General features: G+C 40.8%; 1 protein-coding gene across 1 annotated transcript in view; it reads right to left on the bottom strand.

Moving 5' to 3' along the window:
• The window catches only part of fstl4 (follistatin-like 4), a 197,607-nt gene that overhangs the window by 101,088 nt on the left and 74,229 nt on the right, over positions 1-22,290 (bottom strand). Inside the window, exon 4 of the mRNA XM_076750847.1 lies at positions 12,767-13,009. Coding sequence (XP_076606962.1) covers positions 12,767-13,009 — 243 coding nt within the window. The remainder of the gene's footprint in view (positions 1-12,766; positions 13,010-22,290) is intronic.

Genomic DNA, 22,290 nt, shown 5'->3' with positions numbered 1-22,290 from the left:
CAGACTGCTGTTTACTGGGCACAGCAAAAGCCACAGAGAGAGTCATTACAGATGGCCTCTGATGTTGCTACGCAGTGGCAGGGACATTAAGCAGCGACAGTTAAAGTGATGGCGTTGGCATTAAACAATTATTTTAAGGATTTCCGATCAGCGAGGTGAGCCAAAGTCAGCTTTATTGTCAATTTCGCCATATGTACAAGACATAGCGAGGGAGCGAAATATCATTTCTCACAGTCTCGCAGTGTGTGAAAAAAGATAAAACAGGACAAGAACTGTTTAAAAATAAATACAAGTGTACAAAACTACTGGAAAATACTAAGAAATGTAAAAAGATGAAAAACACATAATTGATCTGAAAGCCAGGAGCTTTATACAGGATCTGGGGAGAAGCAGCTTATAAACATTTCTTGTAACCACATTTAGGAACTTCACATTCTTTGGTGAAAATAGTGTAAGTGGCTCGAATGCCTTGGTAAAAGACAGGGCTCTGTGAGAAACTGGGCAGTTAATGAACTGATCATTCAGTCAGCTAGAGAGTTGGCAAATCAGTTGCTACAGCACATTGAGCTGCGCTAGTTGTCAATCTGGGCTCGTTCTTTGCCCTCTGGTCAAACTGTTCGGCTGGCAGAGCGAAAGTATATAATCTGACAGCTCACATTACACAGGACAGTGGAGGGACTGTTGAGCTTCAAGATCAGGAGGAGAGCGAGAGCCAGAGGGGAAAAAGCAGGAAAAAGTGTCCGCGTGAGCTGAGCAAGGAAACATGAAAAACGAATCCTGTTAAAACAAACTTCATGAGTCTGACTATCATTTAACTCGACTTTCTGTGTGATGTAACCTACATCCGTGCACAAAGGCATGAAAGCGAAGGACTCTGGCTGTGCATTTAAAGTGCCGACTGTGATTTGCCGTCATTACAATCCAAATTTGCCAATGATTAGTAATTGCATAAATAGCTGTGCGGCTGGCTGAAGTTGTATCTTCGGGATAGTTCTGATTATGAAATTGATGTGCTGATTGTATGGCACTCTTCTTATCAGTATAATTTTTCCCGGGCTCTCCTTGCTGAGAGTGTTTCTGTGAAATATCAAATTCAAAGGAGAATTGAAGCTTTTCTGGAAATTCTGCTTAATTAGAACTTCTTTGAATAGGTTTTGAGCAGAGGCATTAGTTACAAGTTTTAAAGAATTAGATAAGAACTACTGTGAAGTAAGATGTGGCACTGGGCAAGGTGGGCTGCACTGTATAACTTACTGCAGAATACAGGCATGCCATATATAATTTGGGAACATGATTTTGCGGTTTTCTTTTGTCCTCTCTTGCTGTGTATATGTTATGTTGTAATACATTCATAATGCAGTTTACCAGTGTCACGATTCAAGTTGGCAAAGATGGAAGAACACACTGCATACAAAGCAAAACACTCACAATAAAAATTGAACTTTGTTACCAAGAACTTAAAGACGCTACGACGGATTTGGTATGAACACAGCAATACATACCAGTATCAGTGTGTGTGTGTGTGTGTGTGTGTGTGTGTGTGTGTGTGTGTGTGTGTGTGTATGTGTGTGTGCTTGTCAGGGACATACACTATGTATGACTTTTTTTTTTTTTTTTTTTTTTTTAACTCAGGGTCACTTTGCCTCGAGGTGATGCTTATATTTTTATTTCTTATTTTTCCAGGCTCACACTCTACTTAAGCTCTGAACCAATTTAACACAGACCGGGGAATGTAGAGAGAAGCTTGACAGAGTCACTCAAATCCCCGTCTGCACCATATTGGGAGCATAGTGAGAGAAAAATGAGGGCGAAAGATAGAGGAGAGGAAAGTGGTCTATAAGGGGGAGTGAGAGGGGGATGCAGAGGAAAGAAATAGGTCTGCAAGGAGACAGAGACAGAGCAATGTGTTTCCATCTCGAATAAACGGCTGTTTACTACCAAGCAAGAGCTGCCTGAAAAACAAACAGTATACGCAATATGACATTGACGTCTAAAATGCCGTTGCAGTGAGAGACGTTAATTTCACTTGTTAGTACTTGGACCCCGACTTTTACGAAAACACATCTGATGAGCAAAGTTTTCAAAGTTGAGTCCAGAGGCACTGGCAGCCATATGTATTTTCCTTTTATACAGCCATTAAACTGATGAAAGAACTGTGAAATGAAGGAGATGGGCCAAATGTATTCATTTGTCACTTTCTAATTTCTCAGTTGTTCGGAGGCGTTTTGCCAACAGCTTTTAAAAGTGTTGTTATGAACGGTAATAAAAGCAGACCATGTAGATGAAGAGCTCCAAAAGTTACGCAGTACCACCTGTTAATTCAACAAGAGACGAGACAGAATGCCAAATGGCTTCCCCCAAACAAAGTTAACATTAGGAATCTGTTAATTACTTCAACAACATAGAAAAAGAGGGCATGTGAGTGTGTTAGAGAGATAGATAGTGAAATAAAGAAACTGGCACTGCAATTTCAATTTATTCACTCAGATCTCACTAAAGCCTTATGTGCCAGGCTGGGAAACATGCGTCAAAAGCTAAAGCCGTGCAGCCGCTCCAAACGGCCCATTGTGGTGCTGCGGAGTGCAGCTCACCACTGAAAAAGCAAAGTGATAGGCAATGCCAGTGTTGTGACAAGCATGTCAAAATCTCTTAGGCATGAATAAACATTTTCTTTCAGTAGAGATTATTTTGTTTTTGTCATGACAGAAGTGGTGCGTCTTCATTCCTGTGAGTGTGTGTACGCCTGTAAGTGTAACTTGCTGTGTTTGTGTGTGTGCAGACCAAGAAAAGGATGAGTAAGCAGTCTATGTTAGAGAGGTGAAGAATTAAAGAACAAAAAGCAGAGTGTGCAGGAAGAGAAGGAAGCTACTGGGATGTGAATGAGAATCAGGACAAGACTTCAAGCGCCTGCTATTTCAATTACATGATACATTAAAGACGCAGCTAATAAAATCTGAAATGCCTTCAAAAAGGTCAGGGATCCAAACAGCGAGCATTTGGTCACCTTTTGTGAGAAAATTTGGAGACAGTGCAGCTAAATTTTACAAGCAGGGGCACCCGTGCAACATGCATATATGCTGCAGGTTTTTTCTTTGTTTGTAAAAATGATCGTCATATGTCAAGTGAAACACCAGGATCAGTGTTTCCCCTAGTGATGTTTTGCCATGGCGACCCACCAAGGAAATAATAATAGAAAAAAAAATCTGCAATCAATCATCTGATGCACTTCCTCAATACATCCACAGTTGAAACTGTACCCGCGAGACCCGATAAGCCCAAAAGAGAGCAAGATGGAGTGAGACTGCGCCTGCAGTTACCTTATGAACTCTCTCCAGGGGTCTGTCTGACTCTGATGTCTGCTACTTGGATTCAGTGGGAAACCTTCCTCTGAAACACTTCCATGTTTTTGTGTGCGATAGTCATTACCACAAGGAATCTAATAATCAATATGATAATAAATGGGCAAAAAACAAAACAAATCATCTTTGCCACCACATACAGTTGAGGAGCACCAGTGCTACTTGTGGAAACTGTTAGTGTGAAGTCCTGAAGGTCTTCATGAACGAAAAGTATTTACCAACAAAGCTCCTGTCCATATACTCTGTTATGATAGAATCAGTCCTCACAATTTGCTGTATTGGTCAGAAAAGAGATAAATGGACAATGATGCAAAAAAAGCAGCTTCTCCATCATTCTGCTAGAGATTGCGAACTAATTGCAGTCATCAGTTTGTTTAGCCAAAAGATGACAGAGGATGCCAAACAAGAATTGAGTCTGATCTTCTTTCATCTGCTGTCATTTGTGTTCATTCTTATTGTTTTGTGAGGAAGCCAGAGTGGGAGCAACCCAATTAAAATGATATGAATATGTCACTTACCAATGACAACAACCAACTGTTTTTCATGTGAAATTAATTAAGCAGTGGAAACATGATTCCAGAGTGTTTTTGTTTTCAGAATTTCAGAGAGGTTCTCCTTAATGAGACACATACAGCAACTGTGGCAAGACTTACATGAGCCATAAGGGCCCAAAAAAACAGCTGGAGTTTTCACATGTTGACATGCTATAGTTAACCCCTGCGAATGGATCCTGACTGATTTTAAGGTATGAGACATAATGGGAAAAAAAGTAGGAAATAATTAGTCAGGAGTGTGTAATCCAAAAAACATCACTGAAAGTGTAACAAAAGCTTCCTGTCTGATTAAAGTGACACTGCTTTACTTTGCGTTGGACGGGCTTATCAGACTGTGGACGCTTCCTTGTGGAAGCACAGCTGAAAATAGCTCCTGAACACACAGAGGTATAAATAGGTGAAATCACTGATTCACAGTCAGTCAGTCAGTCAGTCTCACACACCGAGGTCCAAAGAAAGGCTGCAGGAGATGAAGCCGCACTTCTGCACAAATCTTATTAGCCTACGGGTTCCAATAAAGTGTGTGCGATAAAGTGTGTCCCATCGCACCCTAACTGATGTAAACACTGTGAGAAATCTCCCCCACAAGTAACTCAGGTGAAAAAATACAAGCTCGTTTCTTGCAATCAGGGAATAGGACTGACCTACATATTTGAACTCTTGTTGTCATTGAATGCTTCCCAGTGGAGAACATTTACTCTTAAAATATTCAATAGTTATATTTTTGCTCAATCACACTCTGAGTGAAGAAACTAACTAATGGTGCAGCGGGTAGGTTTCTGAGAATCCTAAATCTATTCCACACCAGGTACAGCCTGTTCACCATTCACAGTATTGCTTTATCCACAGCTGAAAGGAAACACGGTTCTTTTGGTGCAGTATCCTTGATGTTGTCCCACAACCACAACAGCGGGGCGCAGTAGTGGCCAAAAAGAGCTTTCTGGGGAGACAGATGTTTATGAGGCAGGGGACCACAGACGGACCTGGGGACATCTCTATCTGGGACAGGGCATCCATTTCATATGGCAAATACTTCCACCTTAATGAATCTGTGGGGAGGAAATCAACTTAATGAGTTAAGACCCACGTGACCGTTGAGGAGAGAAAACGAGGAGAAAGGTGTTGGGGAAAAAAAAAAAACATGAAGAAAGATGGGAATGGTTGGACTGCTCGTTAATAAGCCCACTGTAACAAATAAAGGCCTGTCAGGGGAGGCCTGGAGGGCGTTAGGTATGTGTTTGTGTGCGTTTGTGTGTCTGTGTGTGGACGTGTCACACCTGGTAGTCCAGCCCAACTTCATTCCCTATTAACCTAACAGAGAGTTTGACGGCAACTTTTGATCCAGTTGCTCGTTAAGTGACCTGGATGACTTCACGCCCCTGCCAAAAAAGTTAAGGTTCAATTGGGAGCATTTATGAAATGTGTCATTGTGATGCAGCTCTGAGCGGCAGTCGCTTCAGAGAGTGCAGCAGAATGAATGAGGGTAATTTTACATGCTTTGAAGAGTCCACAAGACTCAAGCAGGTCATGCTCTAATCACAGAGCACACATGAACCCACTGAATGGATCATTTTACACCAAAGATCTCTTCTGCCAGAGAGTCCTGGTCAAGATCAGCAGCAAAAATCAAAGAAAAAAGGGACAGATAACGTCATATAAACAGACCAAAACACAACACACATAGATAAAACACACAAGAATCTGGGGCTAAAGAATCATGACGAATAATGGCCCTTATCAGAAGCAATAAGTTAGTTAGGTAAAAAATGATTTTGACATATTTAAACTTGTCCTTGTGAGTATAACTGAGTAATAAAAGTGTTATTTTCTCAAAACTAGTACTTGTAATGTACTGTAATGTGTATAAAATACAAATCAACTGGTTTCAAGGCATTTCTATGAATGAATGTCAGTATAGTGAAGATAGAAAAAAGCAGACCTCTGCATTATGATCCAGGGAAATCGCTTCTCTAATTTCTACAAAGTTATTGGTTGTCAGGGTTAAGTTAATTGATGTTGACTAATGTTGACTTATGTTGACTAAAGTTTTCCAGACAGTATAAATACCACCATACACCAGCATTTCATTTCAACAAACGGAGGTACGGTACAGCAGAACTGCAACTCACTCCTGGAACACAGTGCGTAAAAAAAGTGTACTTTAGAGCAGCTCTCACATCACAATTACACAAAATTGAAGGACTATGACCACATGAAAAAGACTGGCACATCTTTTAAATGGAACAAAACAAAAGCGATCATGAACATCCTGCAAGCAACCACACATTGTTGGTATAAACATCTTGCTGTGACCTTATCCAGCCTGTGTACACAACTAAAGCTGCAGGGCTAGAGCTCACGCCAAAGTTGGCCCTCCTTATGAGGGCCGTGTGTTTGTGTGACCGAGCTAATAGTCTCAGTCACAGGAGGGGGCAGAGGGTTAGCGCGCAATAAGATGGACGGCGGAGGCAGAGCGCTGCCACGGGCTGCGGAGAGGACGAAGAGAGAAAGACGAGGGGGGCAGCTTTGATGGCTAATGCAATAACCACAGCTGCCACCGAGCAGGGTGGGATGATAAGGAGTCATCAGAATGGCTGAGGCGGCTCTTAAAGTGAGAGACACGGCAAAGAATGATAGACGTTAGATGGCTAAAAGGGACGGACAGAGAGAGGAATTCATAACTTCAAGAACACCTCACCTGTCATGTTTGTTGAAATGTTTAGTCATTGATCATCTCAGTTCCCAAGAAGATTACAATTACAATCAGTCATTTGGCAGATGCTTTTATCCAAAGTGACGTAGATATGAATTCACACACTGATGGTGCATCATTGGGGGCAGTTTTGGGGTTCAGTATCTTGCCCAAGGATACTTCGGCATGTGGATCGAACCACCGACCTCCTGATTGGTGGACGACCGCTCTACCTCCTGAGCCACAGCCGCCCCCAAGACACTTATATACTGGCTGGGCTACAACTATTTTTTTCATTAGGAGTTAATCTGCCAATTATTTGAATGATTAAAACAAATTATTCTGTCTGTAAAAAGTCAACAAAAATGTGAAAATGCCTTTAGTAGTTTAGAGACTTTTAATACTCTCTTTCTTTACTTTCTTCACGTTCCTCACATTTAAGAAGCTGAAACCATAAAATGTCTGGATTGTTTTCTGGCTTGAAAAATGACTTCAATGTCTGATCGATTACCAAAAATGTTGCTGATTAATTTTCTGCTGACCAACTAATTAAATAATCAACTTGTCACTGGATGCCCCACAAGGGGAATGTAGGATAAATCACAAATCAATAAAGAAACATTGGTAGGCAACTCATGACAAGGGGTCGCAGGTAAGTATTGCTTTATTTTTAGGAATTACAAGGAATGGATCAGTGTCCTGCTCTAACTGAAGCACAGCTCACTGTGAGCCTGGGGTGACTCGTGACTAATTTCTGTCTGGCGGATGGCAACAAATCAACATCTTATCTGGGAGTCAACAGCATCACGACCAAGTATCACCAGTACGACCCCCCTGCTGAGTGCTTTTACATGGCCCAATGGAAACAGATGTCTCTTTGGTCTGCCTTCACTGGAGCTTCCTACTCATCAGGAAGATGAAAGTGGTAAACTCTGTTCGTTCTTTTTCAAATGGTTTCAAAGGATTGGAGCTTTAAACAAAGAAAGGGTCAGAAGAGGGACGAGAAGGGAGAGAAAGCATCTGTGCCTCTGATGCTAATTTCACTAAATAGAAGGTGATTGGTCAGGTCCTTAAATGACCTTCTATAACTTGCTAGTTTATCAGCTGTTTGCACAATGCCACAATGTGTGCTTGTGTTTGTATTTTATATGCATTTTACGCTACTTAGTTTCAGTTTCAGACAGGAAGTACACATCTTTTTTGAAAACGTTCTCTAAATGTTACCCAGCATACCAAACGTGTTTGAGACTCTTATGTGCGTCTTCCATTCTGCCATCTTGGTGGTTAAGATATGGTCAAGTTTAGGCAACTAAAACTAGCCGGTTAAGGTCGTACAAAGATGGCTGTCATAGCTAAAAGGAAGGGTCAACAGTGACGGAGGATGACAGACAAAATGCGCAACCCCGGCATTCAATGTCTAAATCAAGGCAGCCACCTCAATCTTCACATTACTTTGGCATTGAACTTAATCATAGGCTGGTTTATGATGTTTAGACAAAAGCCTGATACTGGTGAAGATGTCATTCTCATTTTAACAATCAGTTCACTCTATGATGTGTTTCAACATGTTTCTGTTGCCATGTAATCTCCTATGCCCTGATTATTCAGGAAAATACAAATAGGGAAAAATATGATACACAGATTATCATGCATGGTTAGTCTGAGAAGTCAAGGGGCGGCAGTGCCTCTCTATTAAAAGGGATTATCATTTTTATGGCATCAATTATTTGGTTGGGGGGTGTCATTTTTCATACAGTGGAAAAAACAGACGACATCCTCAAGGAAAACCCATTTTATGACTTTTGGCAATTACAATCTAAATGGGTTATTAGGTTTGAGTGCAGCTGGCATATCAGTCTTTTTTATTGACAATGTGCCCCTTCTGAAGCCATTTGGGGTCAAATAACTTTTAACTTTGAGGCTGCTTATCAATTTGCCATTCTGGAGAAGACGTTGTGACTTTCACTTGTGTGAGTTACACATTTGCGGTTTTGGTGCTAATTCTTTAGCAGAGTCTTTGTATAGCAGATAGCTTAAGCTAGCTCAGGGTAATCTTTAAAGTACCGCAATGAAAACAGAATTCAACTTATTCAAAAGGTGCAACAATGGAAACCTTTATCCTGTTTTGGTTCCTCACACCGTTGTGTAACAGCTACCTGTTAACTTGTGGAAGTGTTTTTTCTTCGTCCATTGTTATTCTAATGTTACTCTACTATGCGTACCCGTTGTTAAATGGATATGGATTCAAGTACCAGCTAAACAGACTGTGAGTAAATACAAAGAAGCGAGTGACAAATCAGAACAAAGAGCTTCATCCAGAGGTTTATAGTCATCCTTCACACTTTATATGCAATCACCTCTCCTGCCTGTCACTAACTGCAGATCATTTTCCAAACGCTTAGCGTACACCTAGCACAGGTCAGAAAAACCTCCTTCAGGCTTCATCTACAGAGAAAATCTGCAACCTTTAATACCCATAATTCCATCGTCTCTGCGACCATGTTTGCCACAACAGAATAAGAAGAAACAAAGCACTACCATGCACAATGCATGACAGAAGTGACCTGACATGTCCCGACTAAATCTTCTAAGCGTATTTTTATCTTGATTTTATTTTAGCCGGGAAAACATCAACCACGAATTGACTGATAGCAGCGGCAACTAGAAAACAGATCAATCTGCACTGTGTTTAGTGGTGAAGGTGATATGGCAAATGCAAAAAGTTCATGCTGTCAGTCGTCAATTGTGTCATTTACTTGCAAGTATACTTGTCTCCATGAAAGGTCTTGACAGACCACAACGTAACTGACAAAGATGATGGAATTTGCAAGGCTGAGTAGCCACAGCAGGTAGATATTTCAGATGAGTAAAGTGTGAATGATGGATATTATTCTGCAGCTTTGGATGTCCTATGTGACCAGGTGGTGGAACAGTGACAGAGGAGGTTGTCATTATGCAACGACCTATTCAAAGCTCTATGAATAAACAAAACCTTAAATCAGCTCCATAAGTGGGAGCCAGTGAAGGGAGGTCAGCACATTAGAAATATGGTTACACTTTCTTTTGCCAATTTGGGAGAGTTTTGCGCCGGCTGGACACGCTGCATCACAATAATCCAGATATGATGAGACGAAAGTTGCCAGATTCGAGAGTGGGAATTTGACCATAGCCCCGAGCTGAAAGAAATTGGCTTTCACGGCAAAGCTTTTAGGTTTATCGAATTTGAAAGCAAAATTACAAAAAAAAGCCCAAAACATTTTTGCCATGTGGCTTAATACACAGTTGCAGGGACCCAAGAGATCTACTTTCATCTGCGAGTGTCTTGTTCTTAGATTCAGAGTAAGAATATCTCTTGCTATCAGAATGTAATATGCTCAAGGCTTTCAAAAATGGGCCCTGAAATATCTTATCAAAGCAAAAAAACAAAGAAAAAGAGAAAAAAACTCAATTTGTTGAAAAGGAGGGAGAAGATGTAGTTTAACTTACTCTTTACTCAATTTGTTTCAAAGAAAAAGATAACACCGCAAGGGAATAACAATACACCCCTCAGTGAGTCTATAAAATATTGTTGTGTTATGTCAGTGAAATTAATCCAGCAGATAGATTTTCTAGCCTTTTTATGTTGACTCACACCTACACAGGTAAGTACTGGAGCACCTGCTAAGTGAATTACTGGCATAAACTCCATTCAAAGAGCAATGAGGAACCGGCCTCAAAATGGCTTATTCTGCAGCAGCCATAAGAAATGTTTGGATGAGTTACACAGGCGTCAAACCAGGATGTGTTGCTATTTTCAACAGTTTTGAGTGAGACAGGAAGGCTGCAGTCGAGCAAACAAAGAGGAATAAGACAACCAATAGGCCAGCAGGGATGCTAGCATTTCCAGAGACAATTTAACCACTGCAGCACCTCTCCAGTTCCTCAGCTGTTTATACAAAAATAATTATGAATAATGACTCCAGCACAGCACTGTGAGACATGCTTTCCAATGATGTCTTTGTACGTCAGGTGAAATAATTACTTACCAATTACACAGAGACACAAACACTTGTGCGCGCACACACACACACACACACGATTCCCGTGACATGTGACTGATTTCCAACATTTTCTATCTCCCGCTGGTTTGCATTCAGACATCTCGAGTTTAAGCCTAATGTGCCGACTGAACATCCCTAATGTGGATTAGCTATGCATGGTGGTGTCTGCCAGAAATCCTTCCCTCCCTAATGTGATATGACTAAAAGTGCTGCCATGTTTCTGTGCGAGTTTGTGCGTGTATTTGCACTGCGATGACATAAAACCATGCACTCTAAATAACTATAGCATTACTCTCTATTTTAACATCCACACCCTGAGGGATTATAAAAGACATTTAATACAAGTCTGACCTGGAAAACTGAATTTAAAGAGGAGGAGATGCCAACAGGTACATTGTACATAGGCTCACATGCTTCCTTGTACTTTAAAGTTAAATAATGTGTGTGTGTGTGTGTGTGTGTGTGTGTGTGTGTGTATGTATGAATACTGAAAATTAGTAGAAGCCCTACCTAGCCCAGGTACCTATAAATCGAAGTCACGATGAAGCGACTGAGCTGTTATAATGCTGACTGTTCATGCTGAGGGTGCACTTTTGCTAATGAACAATAGTCAGGCAGTGAAGACTCTAATGATTACTATAGAGAACTAGTGATCCGCAGGAACCTAGTGGTGATTTGTGAGTGCTGGGATATTGATGTAGTAGAGGTGGTAGAGGGCAGCAGTGACTCAGAAGTTAAACGTGTATGTGGACATAGTGTATGAATGTAAACCCACCATTAAAATGAATTAGACTGATACGTAAATAATCTACTGTACTTCTGTAAATGATTTAGATGTCCCTGTTTGTGATGAGGACCAACTGCGACGTAAACATGCTGACTTGAATTGAATGGGGTGTGATTACAGAAGCAGAGCGCACAGAGACGATGCATACAGCACATGATAAAAATCCTTCCTGTCAAAGTGCCAAAGTCAGTGCTTAGCTATCGTTTCCCAGACAAACTTGACCCTGAGCCACAGCCTTCGGTGCCAAACTACAAATGATTTCACTCTTTCATTCATCTCGATTGAATAGGTGTCTGACAGAAACACCATGATTTCCAAAGTGACGGATGCTTGTGACAAGAGCTTGACAGCGGCAGCGTGTAACAAAACAATTGATTTTGTTTGTCTGTACATCTCTATTTCTGTTAAAATGCCTCAACATCAAACCAAAGTCAAAGCCCCATCGCAGCCTTCAAAATGCTCAAAAGTGTGCCTCGCAGATATCAGAAGATGATTTGAGAGCAATTTTCACTCACAAAAGGCATCAAAAGTGTTAACCTGTGCCTCTCTGATGCAGTCAGATATCAAAGACGAACACTCCCTGTGCAGCATCGCTGTGTTCTTGGGCTACAGCAGCAGCTCACAGCAAAATAGTGAAAATCTTACCGTAAATGATGTTTACAAACCCCTAATGTCCGTTCATTCTTAAAGGAGAAGAAAACGGTTTGACTTGATATCAGTTAAGCTCAAATTCAGTAATTATCTGAAATCGCAGTCAGCGTATTTTCGTTGGTGAAACAGCTGGAGTTATTTCATATCAAATGAATGTGGAAATATGAGTGAATATTTTTGCAACTACTTAGATTAAAGCATATCAAATACAATATTAGAGGCACTGCTGTACGCCACATTTTAACTTCAATCACTCCCATGTTCAGGACGACTACAGTAAACAAACAAACATCATCAACACCAATTTTGAAAAGAAATTTGTTTGCAGAGCTTTGGAGCATCATTAGATGGTGGAATAAATGAAAGACTGACTGGAAAAAAAAAAGCCTAAAAATGTTTTTCCTCCGCAAAAAAAAGAATTCAACCACATCGAATGAAATGCAAAAGAAAGCTAACAGTGATATCCTTTTGAAAAAATTGTGGGAAACCACCTGCTCTAATCATATCACGGGCATGACATACAGACTTTCTCTGTGTCATTCATTAATCCTAATTATGACAAAGTAACTCAGTTAATTGGGCCTGTTGTAAATGCTGCTCCTTCGAATAACCTCTTGAACTATATCTTTAATACAGTGTGTGGCAGCACTCTGCGGTGTATCAGTGTAACAGTCCAGCAGTACCTTTGAAGAAGCAGTCCTTGCTGTGCACCACGTAGATCCGTCTCCTCTCCAAACAGGCGGTGCGGTAAACCTCGCAGTGGTTCTCGTAGAACCTGCCATCTGAGCCACACACTGGCACGAAGGAGGGCCGACATTTTTCTTGGCAAACGCACTCAGCACGGCCAGTTTCTGCCATCAGCACGCACTGTCGACCCCGCCCACAGTAGGTCCTCCGACAGGGACCTTCGTCTGGGTCAGAGAGGGCTGCAAGAGCGAGAGAGAGAAGGGTTTATTAGGAAGGGAGCGAGAGTACAGAAGAAAGTTCATAAAATCTAAAAGACAAACCACAATTTTACTTTTCACACAGACGGGTACAAGACAGAGACCAGCCTGACCTGTCTTATCACCACAGATCACAAATTTTGGGCTCAGACAGATAAGAGTATTGTGTCCCTGCTTCATATCCAGCAGATTCCCCTCACTTGAAAATAAAATAATGATGTCTAGTGCTGAATAGTTAGTGACAAGAAATCTATTGCAAAGAAAGAAAATTTAAAACTGCTCTCCAGTGGCCCCTCTTTGCCACCTTAATTCCTGAAAGTAAAAGAAATTGAATTCTTTCAAAAATTGAAAATATCTGCCTGCTGCATACCCACATAGACCTGCATGTTTCCAAGTACTAAAAACGATGGAGATGGAATCAACATCCCTGACACAGACTGAGTATTTGTCACCGATGGCTGTTCATCATGACTAACTTTGTTTGGTTTCCAGTGCTCCACACCAGCCTCTAATGAAACATGCTGTCGGGGTTCAGTAACAGATTCAAATCACATAATAACATCACTTATGATTTACTACTCAAGCGTGGCACTATCAGGGGCCTCATACCTGAATACCTTGTTAAAATGGTGTTATGTCATCATTTCAAAGTTGAATTATTAGTGAAGTGCAGTTTGCATCCATCTCTGTCAGGACTCATAACACAAGTAATGAAGTTATCACTATATTGACATTTATTGACATATTGACAGTTTTCATTGTGAAACATGCCGTCTTCACTTGGAGATCTCTGACAATAAATCTACGGTACAAAAATTGGATTTACCAATATATCTCCCGCTTTACGGAAAATTAAATCCAGGCTTTCATCTGATCTGATTTAAACAAAAACTGCATTAATATGTGAGTCCAATAAAACAACGGAAACATATGAATTATAACAAAGTAACAAATTATGCAGTATGCACCTGAAATAGAAAAAGCGTAAACTCAAGCCAAACACCTCCAGTCGTTATCACATTTTTAAGACAGTGCTAACAAGGAGAAAAGGAAAAAGAGTTTTTTTTTTTTAAATAGAACTTCACTTCCTGCAAATCAAAAAGCCAAGCGTCATAATTAACACCTCTCAGCACATATTCGCACATACATCAGAATACAAACACACCGAGATTTGCATACCTGAGCGTGTAGGTGCTCTCAAAACAGAAGTAGAGCTCACACTGCTCGTCTTACTCCCCCTGGCCTGCGTCAACAGCTGCACTCACACAGCGCACCACCTTCATAACAACCACTGCTTGTGCCAGCTCCTGCCCGACACACATGATGCAGGCACGAATGAACGAGCTAAGCATCCCTATCATCACCGCTCACTGCCTAGGACACCTCGCTTCCTCACCCTGATTTAATCTATTTGCACTTAAAGCAAGTCAAAAAGCTGCTGATCCAGCCAGACGCTCCACCTTGGATTGATCTTACCTGACTCTACGAGCTCGACCGGGACCCCCCTCACTTGCTGTGATCTGAGGGTTGGATTTATGGGCCTGTGTGCCTTGGGGTTATCGCCATAAAAAGCACATGCTCAAGTAGACACAAAATGGGTGTTTGGTGCCTCTTAAGGCCATACATGAATGAATAAATGATTAAAAAAATATCTGATTATATAATAAAATGCTAAAACAAATGAATAAATAATGATGCAATTTAATGTTTAATTGTCACAATCAGTAAATAAATCACAAATTACACAAGATATAAATGTTAAATTCATGTATTTATTTACTTTTGCTGCAGCAAAATAAATATATCTGTCTACTTCATCAATCAGAACTCATTGGTCATTGGAGGTCATTGGTGGTTGAACTTGAATTTAGTGCTTTTGCCTAATCCAAGATGGCAGCATCTGGTGAGGATCTTAATGAAATCTTGTGTACTACAGATACGTTGGCAGATACATTGGCTGTAGCTAAACTGACCGATGGATCAGATTGAGGGGTTCACTGAATTGCAGTAGAGTGGCTAGCATGATACAGCTGATACCAAAGGACCCTTATATCATATATAGTATATCATATGTTGTACATCAGATGCCGTGACATGGTTATCTTGCTGCTCCCAGGCTGTGATATGTAGCACTCCCCTTCGAGCAAATCGTTATCCAACTTGACCTTAACTTACCTGATGCCACTCTGCTCAATTGGCCTCTTAATAGTACAGTCTGACACTCCAAACAGCTTTGCTAGATCATGGATTTTCAGACCACACAGCACGTAGAGTTCAATTGTGCCTGTAAATCAAAAGGAGAGCCAGGTCGACCAGTTTTGTGCGGCCTCAGTGCTGCACTATCTCAGCGAGGGTGGAGAATACAGCTTCATTAATTTTTATGTCAGTCAGGACCGATATCATCCCAATTTGTCTGTAAAGCCCTCAGTCTGATCTAAAATAGTATAGCATTTGGCATTTCCCTTTCACCTGTTCAGCTACAGCCAACATATCTACCATTGTAGCACACAAGATTTCATTAAGATCCTCACCAGGTTCTGCGAAGTTGAATTAGGCAAAAGCAGTAAACTCAACCTGAACGGCCCATCAGAGGGCAGAGTCTACACCTTGACTTCTGATGGATGTTGACAGTTTTATTTATTTTTCTGCAGCGAGTTACTTTATGGTTAACTAAAGGTATATATAAATATAAAGAAAATTATGGATAGATAAATAACTGTGTGAATAAATTCAGTAAATATATATATGGAAATAAATATAGATAAATATATACACATGAATAAATACAATTAGACAAAACAATTACAATTACACAATTAAATGTAACATTTATATATTTTAATGTCTAATTTAATTTGTGATTTATTTACTTATGATGACAATTAAGCATTACATTACAGAATTAGTTATTCATTTATTTAAGTATTTTATTATATATATTTAAGCATTTTGTTTCTGCCCTTAAAACCCTCCATATATAGCTGGGTGCTTATCCTTCAAAACATGCTATTCTGAGATCAATTAAGAATTCTTAAGTTTCAAAACAAAGCTTCACCCCTAATTGACTGAGTTTTAGAGCAGCTTCTTCTTTTAAATTTCAAGTATCATGTCTTTTTCTTTTAATGCCTGTGATGTTAGCAGGCTGTGTTATTGGCCATGGAAACCAAGGAAAATATAAAGGAGGCATCTGTCGGCTTAAGCGATGTGAGAAACCAATTGCACCACAGGAATAAACTCCATATCAAGGTAGAGGTACAACAACACTAGATAAACAGTGAAAATAAAATCATAATTCTATCAGCTAAAGAAATAAGCACGTAAAAAGAAATCTGAAGTTGCTGCCTGTAACATTACATTTCAGTTAGGGGATACTGTGAAGGCCATTTTACCATTACAAGGAAATGAATACACATCCTAAAGGGACTTGGTGGTCTTTGTGTTGACACTGTTTAGAGGCTGACGGTTAAGATGCTGAGAGGAGGTCAGTTCTATTATCCCTCTGTGGAAAAGGCTAAAAACCATACTGGCTTGACTTAAAAGGGCTCTGTCTGGGCTTTTATAATCAAACTGCTGAAAACAGAAATTGAATTTGCCTCGAGTATAATCATATCTCGACTCAGCATATTCAATAATAGAGGTAATGCTCTGTTGTCGGACGACAAAAGTCCCTTAATTACGTAAAGACGATTCCAGGGCCGACACACAAGTGCGCACACGCAAAAAATACATTAATACAGTGGCACCCTCCCATTCACTCTGAAGTGTCAGCATGCAGGCAAGCACACAGTCACCACCTAATACACAACATCTGTGCCTGCAAACAGAGGCACGCTGTCGAACGCAAACAGAGATACTGCTGAAACAGTAAGTCCAACTATCAATGAGTGGCTCAAATTAAAGATTAATTGATTCATTTCACTAATCACTTAACTGTTTAAGTCACTTATCAAGGAAAATGACAAACATTTTCTGGGTCCAGCCTCCAACATTTGCTTCTTTATTCTGTTTTATCATTGCAAATTAAAACTCTTGATCTTTGAACTGTTGGTTGGAAAAAACAAGCAATTTGTAGACGTGTGATACGCATTTTTCTCTGTAGTTACAGACACTAATAACAAATGATCAATAGCTGCAGCCCTAAAAAACAGGCACAGGCCACAGATATGTAGGAAAAGCATCAACTACTTCTTTATCCTAATTAAGTATTCGAAATCTGCTAGAGGAAGCTGTGGGGTTGGGGGTGTGCCAGGTGACTACCCCGAGGGAAGCTCTGGAGAGGGGGTAGTAAGACAGATTCAATTCTTTTTTATCCAGTTTACTAATTGTTCTGCGTGTCTCTGCAAAGCATCTGTCGGAAATGCAAAATAGCCCGGCTCCCTTGCGACCTTGCTGTTCATGTCAAGGTCGGGGACGATTACAAGATCGTTTGTATTCTCCAAGCGTGGGAGATTAAACGCTTAGCAACAACCGTCCGGCAGCAGTTACCCACCGGTGGCTGTTCTTCCTTCTTCCTCCTCTTGTTTATTCCCTCCCTGCCTCTCCTTTCACTCCAACAGCCCCCTCGCCCTTTCCCATTTTGCTCAGAGAAAAGAGTACATGAACAGCAGCCCGTCAAACAATAGAAACAATAGCGCATAAAAGTTACTTCTACAATACACAAGTTGTCTGACATTTAGCTAAGTCCTAGTCCTCGCACTCATGCTTGCTGTAAGTGCTTTGTCTCGCGTTCTCTTGGACCATGTTGGCTGCATTTGTGGCTTGCTTAAGAGGCTAAAAGTGCCATTTGATAATCCTCCCTGTCTAAGCTGCAGGCTTATAAATGGCTCTTACAAGTTCAGACGCTCTGCGGTGCCAAGACAAAGCCAGGCTGACCATCCGGTGTCAAGCCTCCCGTCCTGTCACTCAAGTCCTTTCTCTTTTATTCTTTACTGGGTCCACTGTATTTTTTTCTCTTTATTCTGTTGTACATGCATATCCTCTTTGTCGAGTCCCGTCTGGTGATGAGCTTTGCCGGGCTTCAGGGAAACAGAGACCAGGCATTGTCCACCACAATCAGAGATTTCCAGGACATGTATTGCAAGGAACGCTGTTGATAATTGCATGAGAACATGAGGGATTTGTAAGACCAAAATGTTAAGACTATTTTGCCTTATCTTTCTGACATTTTTCGACAGACAAAGATAAGTTTCCTCTTTCATTTCCTTTTATGCAAGTCTAAGTGGATGAGAGCATAACTGGAGGCACAGCATGACTGTCTGCCTGACTGACTGCCTTTTCATTTGTTGGAAGAAGCTACAATCTTGTCAGTCTCAGCCCTCACTGTATCATTGTGATGAAGCCATTGGTAATTTGAATCCAGGGCGACGCATACAATCTGGATGCACGCAATCACATTGCACAGCAGCACGCTTGCATAAAGAACGCAGCACACAGACAGAGAAAAATATCAATATGTCACTTCACTCTGGAAGCAAAGCACTTGTCTAAACCCTCGCTCTATTTAGCAACTAAAATATGCCTCAATATATTTATACCTGAGGCTTGACTCTGAAGCTCTTTAAATCCTTTTAACATTTAAAGGCAATCACAACAAACTTTATTTATTCTGTACTTAATCCAGCTCCACAGAGGGGGAGTTTGTTTTGTTTGTTTTTGATACGTTCTCCTCAGAGAGGCCGAGGGACACTGCCGAGATTCTTACTAATTAGAGTAGAAGAACATTTGCCCCGCTGATGTGGGACTCGCTGCCTGCAGCGCTACCATGTTGTAAACTGCCCTGATCCATAGAAACACAGAAGCTGCAGTCACAAACCCTTCAGGATATCAGTATGTGACATTTAGAGAAACAGAGAGTGGACATTTTTTGCCAGCAGACAGCTTTTGTAAGATGTAGTTAAGCCCGACAATGGTCCTCTTGTCATCTTTTCTTTCTACTTGTGTGAGTATAGTTGTGTAGCATATATGTGCATGCACAGTGCACATGTCTATGAAGGACTTGTGTTTATGTATAGGTGTTCTGCAGCCCAAGAAGCACTCTGTCACATCTGCTGATCCTACAGATCATTCTATTTGCTCTGAAGCAGCTGTAGATAATTAAATTCAGAGACGCGCCGTCAAACACTGTCTCCCCTGTGCCGCGCAGTCGGACAAAGCGCTTCTGACATGCACGCTGAGCTGGAATATCAATGGACAACAGCAGCCCTTGGTGCTAGGTGAGAAATGCTGTGGAATACGCACACTTAAGAACAAACTGTCAAATTTTGCTGCATTGTATCCAAAATGTTACTTTTCTGAGCAAACCAACTAGAATACAAATAACCAGAGATCAAAAATAGTTTCTGTTTCTTTACCCAGACATCTGAGACAAATGTTTTGCTCTCTTTTTTCTATTGATAATTGACAATGTTTTATAATTGTTGCCATATGTCTTTTTCCAGAGCATTCTTAAGATGAAGAGGAAACTGACAGTTAATTCACATCTGAGCATTAATGATAAAGCTGCTAATATGATCAGACATCATCGTCAATGACTGATACTTACCTACCAAAGTAACTGCAGAGACTAATTTTGCATTGTCTTGGTTGATGAACATGAATGAACATTTTTTTTTAAACACACGAGGACTAATCCTCCTTTATCACTGGAGAAGGAAACAAACACGAAGATTACTGAAACCAATAACGACTGTAAACCTCACATTACAACTACTTCTCCCAGTATGCAAAGATTTTTAGTCTTGGCTGTCAAAAAGGACCCGGATGACTAGTAGACTGTGATTAAAGCTGCATCATTAAGGAACCCACAAAGTCCTGTAAGAGAGTACATGCTCATGTCCGATAGTTGTCGAGACATTTCACTGACTCACTCTGGACACCAGAGACTACAGCAACACCACTACATGAGGTAACTTGAGAAGATAATTACATTTAACATAAACTTCGTCCCAGAGCCATTTTTCTCCATTAAGTGCTGCAAATTACCTATTACCCTCATGACCTCTTTTTTAATGGCAGGTTAGCCAGTACCTCGGTGTTCAGTACATGTGACCGAACAGATCATCAGCCAACTTGTGGAACAGCTTTACTGATATGTGAATACAGAAAAATTTACTGTTCATAACCAGCATCTAGGCTCTGTCAGCTCATGCAGCAGACTTAAGTCTACACACACCGACACACACCACATACACACTGAGGAAGCTAGGATCAGAGGCTTCCTGTGGAGGCTGATATTGTGTCTATAATGGGCCAATCAAGCAATATCCTATACGTGCTATTTCACTGCTGACCACTATTTAATGTTTGGACAAAAAAAAATCTATTAGGTTTTACAGTACTTTAGTCAGGCAATTACTTGAAAGGCAAATTAAATGTAAGCTGAATGTATGACTAAAGCACACTAGCCATGATGCCACACACATAAGCCCATGTGAACTTGCCACAAATTACTGTCACACAGAAGCAGTAGCTCGCAATTATCTGATTTTGTCTGTTCTACTGACAATTACAAAAGTACTGACTCTTTTTTTCGTGAACTACTGCCAGAAAACAATCGACATCCTTCCTTTTATACTCATTATTTCAGAGGACGCGAGCACATGTGACAAAGATTTAAAACTGAAATTCACTGATTTCTGAAGAGGCATGGCTGATGGTAAGACTAAAGGAAGTAGTTATGTTGATTAAGCGTACATGTCAAGTCCCTTATTAACACACACTGACACTGTTCTCCTCTCATGTCTCAATGTTTCTCTTGACCTTCCCAACCCCTCCAGATTATTGATTGTTCAGGACGTAAATGAAGGAAGTAATCAAGTGAAATGGTCGCTTATGAAGTCTTACTGTATGTTGGTACACATGTAATGTGGTTACATTTTCAGGAATGGGGAGAGCAAAAGGGGGAATTTACTTTGCAAAGATGTTAGTACAATGACAACCTAGCTGACGTAAAGTGTCTTAAGGGGAGGGTGGTCAGGTAAATAAGAGAAAAACGAAAGTGATAAATGGAGCCTAATAAGGGACAAACACATACAGTGGGATTTAAATCGAAGTAATGGAGGAAAGGAAAAGGATAATAAGCAGAGCTAGACAAAAAAACAGCCAACTGAGGACTCGGATACAGAAAAAAGATCAAGGATTAAGAGAGGTAAAGGACAGCTAAATAAAAGACAAAGACACAAATGAATGAAAAGCAAGCCGGTTGACACAAACTGTGAAAACTCTTTGAAAAAGACTTCTGTGAGACACAGTAATGGAGCGGAGCAGAGAGAAAGGCTGACTCGGCCTCTACAGAGCAGGGATATTCATTCTGTGCCTCAGACAAAATGTCACTGGGCTCATCTGGCTGGTTCGGCTGATAGGTCTGTATTGATCTTTTGATCCCAGTGTATCTGCAGCCGCTCCACAGAGGGGCTCAGCTCTCTTGAAAGAGCGACCTGGAAGAGGCAGGCCGCTGCTGCTGTTACTGTTACCTGGGGCTCCCACATGATCCACTACATACCAGACAGTTGGCGATTTCTTTGGGGGTTTCTGGGTAATTTTTTTGTTTGTGATTGGCAAGAGGCTGGGTCCTAGACCAGGGCAGGCCCAGAAGATGGAATGTGATAATACATCACATATTGCTTTTTAGGAATCAATCTGATTCTCTGAACCAGGTTTGATGCTTCCATTCTCAGCACATACTGTGTTAAAAACATTGTAACTCGATTATGTGACCCTTCTCACTCCAACTTGTCTTCTAAAACTTTTTCCTATTGGATCAACTCTAAAACTCAAGGACGTTTTCTTTATTCCTGGCAAGCTGACATTTTGCTGCTACAAGCTTTTTTTCGCTCAAAAATTGTGAAGTGGCAGATGTGCTGCTGCAATGACTCATGCTAGCCATGAGCTAGGCTCCATGTAAAACAAATATTCATTCATTTATTTCCATCCACTGAGTCTTTCTGCACAGTTGATATGTGGGCTAGAGCCAATCCAAAAACTTGCTGAGCAGAATGGACAAAAAAAAGATGCTTTAAAATTATGGAAGCTACAAAACTAACACAGATCAATCATATTCATAAAATTTGTGAAAAGACTGCGCAAACAGCTATTTTTGATGTTGGGATGACACAACACGTGTTCTCGAAGCAACTTGGAGTGCGACTGCCCACGGGGTATGAAAATGAGAGCAGAGAAATAAAAGCAAAGTACAACTGAGTAAGGCATACATGCAGGAGGAGCTGGTGAACCATTGGGGAGTACAAAGCTTTGACAGCACGTGG

The sequence above is a fragment of the Chaetodon auriga genome, chromosome 15 (genome assembly GCF_051107435.1).
Source record: "Chaetodon auriga isolate fChaAug3 chromosome 15, fChaAug3.hap1, whole genome shotgun sequence".
Taxonomy (NCBI): Eukaryota; Metazoa; Chordata; class Actinopteri; order Chaetodontiformes; family Chaetodontidae; genus Chaetodon; species Chaetodon auriga.
Note: the sequence above shows the minus strand (reverse complement) of the source record. Positions and strands in the feature narration are given on the sequence as shown.